This window comes from Lissotriton helveticus, chromosome 2_1 (assembly GCF_964261635.1).
Source record: "Lissotriton helveticus chromosome 2_1, aLisHel1.1, whole genome shotgun sequence".
Classification (NCBI taxonomy): domain Eukaryota; kingdom Metazoa; phylum Chordata; class Amphibia; order Caudata; family Salamandridae; genus Lissotriton; species Lissotriton helveticus.
Window position 1 is genome coordinate 191356459 of NC_136059.1, and position 9496 is coordinate 191365954.

At 42.2% G+C, this 9496-nt stretch overlaps 1 protein-coding gene across 1 annotated transcript in view; it reads left to right on the forward strand.

Moving 5' to 3' along the window:
* The window catches only part of LOC144817844 (BOS complex subunit NCLN-like), a 273806-nt gene extending 266978 nt beyond the window's left edge, over window positions 1-6828 (forward strand). The window contains exon 15 of the mRNA XM_078674705.1: window positions 6322-6828. Coding sequence (XP_078530831.1) covers window positions 6322-6381 — 60 coding nt within the window. The 3' untranslated portion in view covers window positions 6382-6828. The remainder of the gene's footprint in view (window positions 1-6321) is intronic.
* The last annotated feature ends 2668 nt before the right edge of the window (window positions 6829-9496 follow it).

Below are 9496 nucleotides of genomic sequence, written 5' to 3' on the forward strand. Positions count from 1 at the left end.
CATGTGAGTACTTATATTGATGTGTGAATGGGTATTTAAGTGGTTTTGTCGATGAGTGAATGGATGTGTAAGTGGCTGTACGGGTGAGTGAGTAACTCTGTTAGTAGCTGTATGGGTGAGTTAGTGGTTGAGTGAGTGGCTAGGTGTGTGTGTGTGTATGTATGTGGTTGTATGGGTGTGCTAGTGGCTGTATGGGTCTGTGAGTGGGTGTGTGAGTGGTTATGTGGGTGTGTGAGTGTCTGTATGAGTGAGTGAGTGGTTGTGTAAAAGGCTGTATGAGTGAGTGAATGAGTGAGTGTATCAGTAGTTGTATGGGTCTGTGAATGGGTACATGAGTGTTTTCAGCATGTGTGAGTGGGTGTATGAGAGGTGGAGTGGGAGTGTTAGTGCGTGTGTTAGTGGTTATGTGGATGATGTTATCAGTGATGTCATTTAAGATGTCATGAGGGATGTCATTGACCATGTCATGAGTGATGTAATATATGAGGTCATAAGCACTGCATTGCGGGTGTAAGTTACAGTAACTATAACTGCTGCATTTTTATGATTTTATATGAGTGAAATCTGAGCCTAACTATAACGTCTCTGTAACCTTTGTTTTTTTCAGTGAATTTCTAAGGTTTTTTCTAGTTCCAGTTCCTAATTATTATTATTATTTTGGTTTAAGGGAATTTCAAAAGTTTTTAAAAATGTTATTTCCTAACTATAACATTTCTGTAAACTTTGTTTTTTTTTAAGTGATTGTTTTTTTAACTACTAGGTGCCTTTGCAGAGTGGTGGAGAAAGGGAGAAGGGTCTCTGACCAACTCTCAACAATACCACTTTGTGGGGCTTACTGAAGTAACAGGATGAGTTCTTGGCCTCCAAGGACCCTCAGCATCCAAAATGACTTCATACCCAACTCAGTAGAGTGACAGGAGGTGCGTTTGCAGACTGGTGGGGAAATGGGATGAGCCTCTGACCAGCTCTCTGCAATCCCACTGTGTGGGATTGCTGGAGTTACCAAAGAGGGGTTCTTGGCCCCCAAGGACCATCAGCATCCAATGGGACTTTATCGCCCAACCAGTAGTGCACCAGTAGACACACTTGCAGAGTGTTGGGCAAAGGGGGCAGGGCCACTAATGGCCTCTCAGCAATCTCGCAGTGTGGGATTACTGGAGGTAACAGGAGGGGTTGTTGGCCCCCAAGGACCCTCAATAGCTAAGGGGATTTTTTCCCCAACAAGTTGTGTGCTAAGAAACCCCTTTGTAGAGTAGTTGAGAAAGGGGGTGGGGCCTTGGCAACTTCTCCCGTGGGCAGCCTTTTTTTATTTTGTCTATTTTATTAGGGGAGTGGGGCATCCTGGCCCCCCTTCCCCAGCCAACTTTGACCCCAGGGACCCAATCCTCTGGGCCAGGCCTTTAAAAAGTAAAAGTTTGTAATGGGGGCGAGGGGGGCTGCAAGGCCCTCCTCCCTGGGCTGATTTAGGTCCTGTGAACACCCTATCCAGAGGCCTGGCCTATTTCTAATAGGGAAGAGGGGCCACTTGGCCCCACTCTCTGTCCCAGTTTCAGCCCCAAGGACCCCATCCACTTAGAGGACAGGAGAAGGCCTGTGCAGAACCTCTCGCGGGCCGAATTTAGCCCCAGGGACCACATCATCCAGGGCCTGCCCATTTGTTTTGGGTGCCCACAGGGCACCCAGTCTGTATTGAGACAACGGGGGAAGCCTGAAGGCCCCTGCGGTACCTGCCGGCTCCCCGTCTCTTGGGCCTCTCTTTTTTAATTTATTGATGAGGCCGCAACTCAAGTGCGACTCTCACCTAAATTGTTTTAAAAAATATATATTTTCTGCCCTGGCGGGGTATCTAAAGGACCCCCACCCCCCAAGAGGCCTAGGATGTCAGAGTATTCCTACCCTGTCCGCTTCTCATTTTTTAAATATTTTGTGTGGGACTTGGCTGAAGTCAAGTCCTAAGGTGGCTGCCAACACTTCTCAGTTTGAAGTGTTGGCAGCCAATTAGATCTCAGCACGAGATCTGGAGGGATTGTGGATCCTCTGCATCCCTATATATACAAATGAACATTTATTTTATTAACTCTGCAACTACTGAGTGGATATATAACAAATCACAAAAAGGCACTTCCCTGGAACAACATCTACATTTCGGCCAAATTTTGTGTAATTCCTTTCAGCAGTCGGACTGCAGCCGTGTCTAAAGTTCCTATAGAAATTAATATGGGAAGCACATGTTTTTTCCTCTGCTTTTTCTTGCCCCCCACTTGATGGATCACACTAAAAATGTACATGCACAACAAGAATCATTGGTGCATTTTTAAAAATAATTTTATAAAGATATAGGCAAGTCAAAAAACACTTTTCCTTTGAAAACTAGGTCCTAACTATAACTACCTACTGACGACCGCCAGTAGGTAATATGTTGCTGATTTTGAATGAATATTTGTTTTAACCAAATAACAATTTCACTATTATTCTAAGTTTATGAAGCAATCAAAATTGCCAAATAAAAGACACAGTCAAGGCAGACATATGAACTTTGCCAATGATTGTTTGCATAGGATTTATGTGTTGTCCAGGTCCAGTTCCATTTCTGTTAAAAAAAAGGCCTTGCCTATATTTTTCATTGTTTTGTCATTTACAACCACGTGTTACTTTTTGACATTCTGTACATCAGTCCAAACAGTTCATTCTGTCTTGCAGTGTCATGCCGCCCTCTACCAATTTACGAAGAATGGCATCTTGTGATGTATATAATAAAAAGAAAATCTGCAGTGCGTTCATTTCTGAAATGATGTGATGCATGCAGACATTTTTTAGGAGCGAGTGTTATGAAGTTCAAAACTTTATGTTCTTCTAGATTTTCTTTTTTTTTGTTTTTACTGACGGTTTAGTGCTATTATTTGGAAACTATGGGACGATATAAAACTTGGTGGTTGAGCCGTCCACCACCAGGGTGAAGGAGTAAATGACTCCATTGCTTTTGCAGAGGTCTCGATGACCACATTTTGAAATGTTTGTCCGGGCAGCAGACATTTCAAGCAGTAACAGGAACCACCATCCGGGCTGTTCCTGCCAATATATTGTAGTGTTCCCGTACTGCGACATCAAACATGATGGAACCATACGGCGAAGTTCTATTTTTCTCTCTTTTTCTGGGGGTTACCTCCCATGATGAGGGGGGCAGTTTGCAGTTTTCACTGCCCCTTACTGCCAGGGGTTTCCTGGCAGTAATGAGCAGTGAAAATAGACCTGTATGTCCACCCATCTAGATTAGGTGGGTTGATACACTGGTCAACCTCCTAAGACCCTTAGTCCGTCGGGTCGTTGGAGAGGTGTACCCACGGCAGAGACAGAGTAGTCTCTGCTGTCATTACACCAAATGTCTGCCTGCATTTAAATCAGAAGGGGGGACCATTATGTTTGCGGATAGGGTACTCAGCTACAGTTGCGACAGAGTTCCCCTTTCCACCAACATATAAATTAGGCTCCATGTCCTTAGCATTACAAGAGTGGGGCCTGGGCCAGGATATTCCAAGAAGTTTACATTTTCTGCTTGCACAAAAAATAATTATTCCATTTTGATGTATCATGCCGTGGCACACATAAGTTTGAGATTAAGACACTGACCCTTTTTTAGGTTTCAACTGCAGACAGCTCTCTGTCTATTAGCAAGACCTGTTGTTTCCAATACACTGCATATACTTAGAGTGGGTTTTGATTTAACCCCATGCTCATTATTGGATGGCTTTCTTGCCTATCTCATTTTCCCACGCCTAATTAAATGGTATTCTCCTTTTTGTATTTTTCCTTCCTAGGATATCCGCAACAACCATCTTTTAATGCATTTGTAATATTCAAACTCATTTCACGATGGCTGCCTTGAATACGTGCACATTTTTAGAGGCTATCTAAGCCAAACAAAAACACTGACTATGCTTATGTTAGGTTATATTATGTTATGGTATGTTATGTTATGTCATGTTTTTATGGTCTGCTACCGGCATTCTTACATCACATTTCCTCCGTTTGTGTGCCCTTGTAGTGCTTTGGAAATGTTGTCATGGTTGTGGAAATCAGTGCTTAACAAGACTTAGGAAACTTTTACCTGGCATTCTCGTAGCATAAAATATCCGTTAGCAGGGGGACTGAAAGCGTATTCTAATCGTTTTCCCACATACACGGAAAGCTACACAAGCAAACTTCATCTGTGAATGACAAATTAGAAAGAATACAAAAACATGAGAACAGAGCCATCTAAATGTTATCAGTGAAGCTGCTGGGCGAAAAAAGCCACAGAAAGGTAAAGTGGGTGGAAAAGTACTGCTACAAGTGTAAGAAAGTCAGACTCTGTAACACTAGGTCAGAGAGCTGTGAGTGTGCCAAATGCTGGGCTTTTTACCCAGGTACATATGTTCAGTGTCGGAGAACTAACAGGAACTGAGTTCCACTACCTTGATTTTTACTCATGAATAGTTGTTCTACAATGTACAATCTTTTCACAGTTCTGGTCGTTTTTTTAACTTAAAACCGAATGTGTTTACTTTACAACTCTATTTAATGCTGTCAGAGTCTAATTATTTCGCTTGTGCTTCTGATGAGCTGAGATGCATATATGAAATGTAATAAGATTTGACAGATGCTCTCTTCAACTCACATCCTCGGTTTCACAGTGTCACTACTCTTTTGTGACACGTCAACATTTATTCAAGGTTATCGTCACAGTGGCAATTCTTTTGAATGCACATGGCGAACTGCCCATCATTACACAATGTAGTTAGGAATTGCGCCAGGATTGTAGCCCAGTACACCGCATCACATCCCCTACTAAGTAAAGGCTAGCTGACCAATTTGGCAACAGGACATTTTCTAACTTGCATGTCTATCTTTGAGCTAGTCACTTGTGTTTGCTTTACATTTGATTGAATGTGCCCCAACATTTAGGTCTTTTCGTACGGTGCAGTCACTCTCTAGCTTACAGAGTGATAGTCTGTGAAACAGTCTGGGTTAAACACTTCGGTTGAGGTCAGTTGTGCCATTTCTGGTGGCATCAGTCGACCTCCTGAATGCGGGTCCTGGACGGCACTACAAGGGCCATCTTGGAAATCCCAGATTGCCACTTTGTCTGTAGTGTTGCTTGACCTCTGTGTGCATGCTTGTGTGACAAACTGCCCACAGTGATACTACTAGGGTAATGGGTGGTCCCAACACACTCCACATAAACCACACCATTTCTAATATTAAAATCCCACACTGTGGAGCAGGGTTTCTTTATTCATGGAACACTCTATAAAGAGAATGTGTACATAGATCAGGATTAGATAACAGCATAGGATTCTTATCAGTGATTGTTGTAATCACATTATGGTATTTCCCTACCCTTTCACCCCTTGCTTGTCCCCTCTTTGGTACCTTCCCTGTCCCCAACTGTCACCCACAAGATTCTAAGGCTTACTCTGTGAACTGCTCAGCTGACTGGGAATGTGATGAGTGCATTTTCTGTTTTAATAAACTTCTTGACTAGTGTTTGGTCATGGACTTCACTTCATAACACTGGCAACAAGGTTGGGATTGGCATTATGCTCTTTCTCATCCTTCCCATGGATAAGATGTCATCTTGGAAACACAATATGTATGATATGTCTGTCAATACATGCTGCATTATCCTTTGGAAAGCAGCAGCCAAATAGGTGAGCCCAAAAGGAATGCGCACATATTGGAAGGCACCCAAAGGAATTATGAATAATGTAAGATAATGTGAAGAGGAGTGAGGCTCTACTGTGTAGCGGATACATGAGAGATCCAACATGCTAAAGTAACTTGCACCTCTAATCAAGGTTAAGACTTTGTGAATCCTGGGAAGAGGGTGCCTATCCCCTCATATATTTGCATTAAAACTTCTCAAATGTACGCATATTCTGATGTCTTTCCGTGAGATCTTGGTAGCAATAACAACAGGGGCAAACCATTGAAAGCTCTCTAAGGGTTCTATCACTTGCAATTTTAATAATCAATCTAACTTTTCTTAAAGGGTCTTGTGTATGATAGGGGATCGAGAAATGTTTACTTTTCTAAACTACAGTTTTAGGATATTTGGAGCAATAATATGGGCTACCTTACTTCGGAGGTTGCTCACCACTTGGACATCAGATCAGGTGGTGCGCACCCATCAGGGTATGGCAGAGTAACGTTATTGTGGTTATAGGGGAAGGAGCAACATTCCTTGGGATTGTAAAATGTCCAAAAGCACTACATATTTATTTAAATTCTCTCACAGATGTTAGATTTTCTTTTGACAAATATATTTAACATTCTCTATTTCAGCATTATGGCCAAATGTATAGCAGATTTGTCGCACTGATAATGAAACCGAAGATAAAGTAAAGTGGGAAGCTTACGTGTGGGCTGATGACATCAACCAGAAACACCATCTGGCCTGATCAGAAGACATCTTCATATAAGACAATACTTTCAAGCATGTAAATTTAGGGGAATTGATTGGAAGGGAACATCAGGTGGAACACAGTATTACCAGGACTCTCCTCACACCTGGATCTGCAGCATCTTCACATATATACTAAACTTAGCACAGCTATGATATGTGAGATTTATCTGAAAATGTCAATGTCTTTCGTACATAAATTTCTCCACCAAGCTGATTGATTCACAGTGATGCAAGAAAGAATTGACAAAGTTTCAGGGACAAGGATATATGAACCAACCCGCGGAGCATACGCTTCTCCATATGGTAACCAGCCATACTCCAGGTAAATCTACAAAGTTTTTTTGTGGATTCTTGAGAATTAAACTTCCTGTTGACTCAATCGGCAACCTTCTCTCTCGAGTCAAGTTGGGATGGTTGAAAAAAACAAAAAATGCATTTCTGCTTGGGCCAAGGGAACAAGCATGTATCTTCATCCAAGCCTGTCCAGCGGCTCTGTTTGGAAGCACGGGGTCTGAGGTGTTGACTGAAAGTCCAGATGATCAAAATGAAGCATTATGAGTTGTCTCCTTCCAGAATTCTAATTGTCTTTAAAGGGTCCATCTGGTGATCCATGTCACACCATATATCTGAATATCCAACCATTCACCATCGAACATAGCACCATCCTGCAAAGCTTATTGGAGGGGATTACTCGTGGTATGGGATTAGATAAAAAAGAAATGTTTTGCCCATTCAATGGATGACCCCTTGAGTCCCTTCTCTGCCTGGGTTTTGCTTATCTCTGGGCCAGATTCCATTGCATTCTTTTGACTGAACTTGGGACCCTGTGTCTGCAACAATCCTGTGTAAAAAAAATGGCTTCCAAGATATCACTACGGTCGAAAACTAATTTTAGCACTCATCTCCATAAACCAGGCAGAAAGCCTTAAGTTCTCATGTTTGTATCATGAAAGATAACAACTTGTTTCCATCATTCCATGTCCTTTCTGGGTAACTGTAAATTACCTAGAGTAAAATATCTCACTGCTACTCTATGTATAATGCTATAAGGAGGGCAAAGTAAAATGTTCATCAATTTAACAACCGCCACATTAGCAGAAAGGGAGTGAAATTAAACGGTAATCTACTCGTAGCCCCACCCAGCATACTCTCACACATTGTGCATATGGGCCAGATGTACATAGTAGGAATCGCTATTAGGAAATCGCTATTTAGGAAATACCAAACCATTTCTTCCTATGAGCCTAAAGGCCCATAGGAAGGAATGGTTTTGCATTTCCTAATTTGCGATTTCCCGTTCGGAAATCACAAATTGAGAAATGCTAAATCAACGGTGACTCTGGGCCTAAGGCCCCCCCATGCACCCTAAAAAAATGGTGCACATCTAAAGCACACCCAGCCCTAGGAGCATGTGTTCGCTTTATAGCACTTTAACAAAAGCATTTGGAGTGTTTTTTTTTAATTGCTAATGGTTACCATCAACTTGAAGACAATAGTAATTGCATTTCCCAAATGCCCATTTCGCATTTGGGAAATGCTTTGTGCATATGCTTAGGAAATTGCGCATAGAAAATCCTTATTTGTGATTTCCTATTTGTGCATCGCAAAATGCGATTTCTACTGGGTGGAAATTGCATGTTGCGATTCCCAAATGGCCTTTGTATGTATGGAAAGGCCATTTAGCATTTCTAAACGGCCCGAAATAGCGATTCGGTCAGATAAGAAATGCTAAACGCTTTCGTACATCTGGCCCAAAGTGCCTGCCTTGAAGATCCTAACATACACACACACACCCGACCAAACCATGACAGCGCCACACATGCCCTCAACAGATCTTTACAGACTGAAAAAAGGAAGCTCACGCAGTAATCACTAGACAGCCACTCCAGCATTTAGAAACGCATCCTTAGATGTCTCAATAATTTTGTGATTATTAAAAAGCTCACATTGAAACAGAGAAACCATCAGACATGTGGAGCATCAATTCAGATTCATGATATATAAATATTCATATCCCAGTAATCAACATCAGATATGTAAATCACTCAGTCATGCTTACTTTGTCTCCCACAAGACCATTGGCTGTGATTAATGTACCTCTCGATCACAAAGATATTGTCCCTGATTCATTTACCTCTATCAGCTTCCATTGTCCATGCTGCATTTATCTCATGCTATCACAATGCCATTCTCCATGGTCTGCAGATACTTGTGCTCGGTCTCTCCACCAGGTCTCACGGCAACTCTGGGACAAGCGCTGCACCAAAGATCGCACCATCCAGGTCAATTCATTCTAGCACAGCATACCTTATCAATATAGCTGCACCTTCACCACACCCTTTTGCAATAATGCTGCCATTGTCTCTTGTGTCAAAAAATCATGTTGATAGCCAGGCTTCCTGCCATGACCAGCATCATTGAAAACTCTCCCTGCAACAATGGTATCTGAAAATGTATGTCTAAATGTTTATTTCAAAAGCGCACACCTAGCCAGGAAGCAATGGAGTGCTGTGCAGCCAGGGGGAGACAGACCAGCCCTAGCCAAATATTGGAAATTGTGTGCATTTTATATGGGGGTACCAAGCTCAGGGTACAGGTCAGAGGTTCTAACTGGTCTATACAGGGAAGTTATCACTCTGCCCTATTGTGAGGGTTTATCAAAGATAGATCCGACAGGGAGGGGCCAAGTAACACAGGTGCCTACGGGACCCTATGTAAAATGTGTTCATGGTAGAGGCCAAGCAGGGAGGGCCTGGAGGTGCCTATTGACAGAGAGCGAGATCAGATACAGTGGGACAGAAGAGATAGAAGAGCCGCTTAAGAAGTCCAAATATACTACGTGACAAGCAATGCCTATCAGGCGGCGATGCTGACAAGCAAATATGCAAAGCAATCATTATCAGAAATGATCACCGCTAGAGAGCAGAAAAATATATATAAATTAAGAATGTAATAAATTGAATGATCTTGGATGCATACAGGTCTCATCAAAGCTTAAATCTTAAATGCCTGGAAAATGTATGCTCATCAGATGTATTAATAGTGAGTGACCAA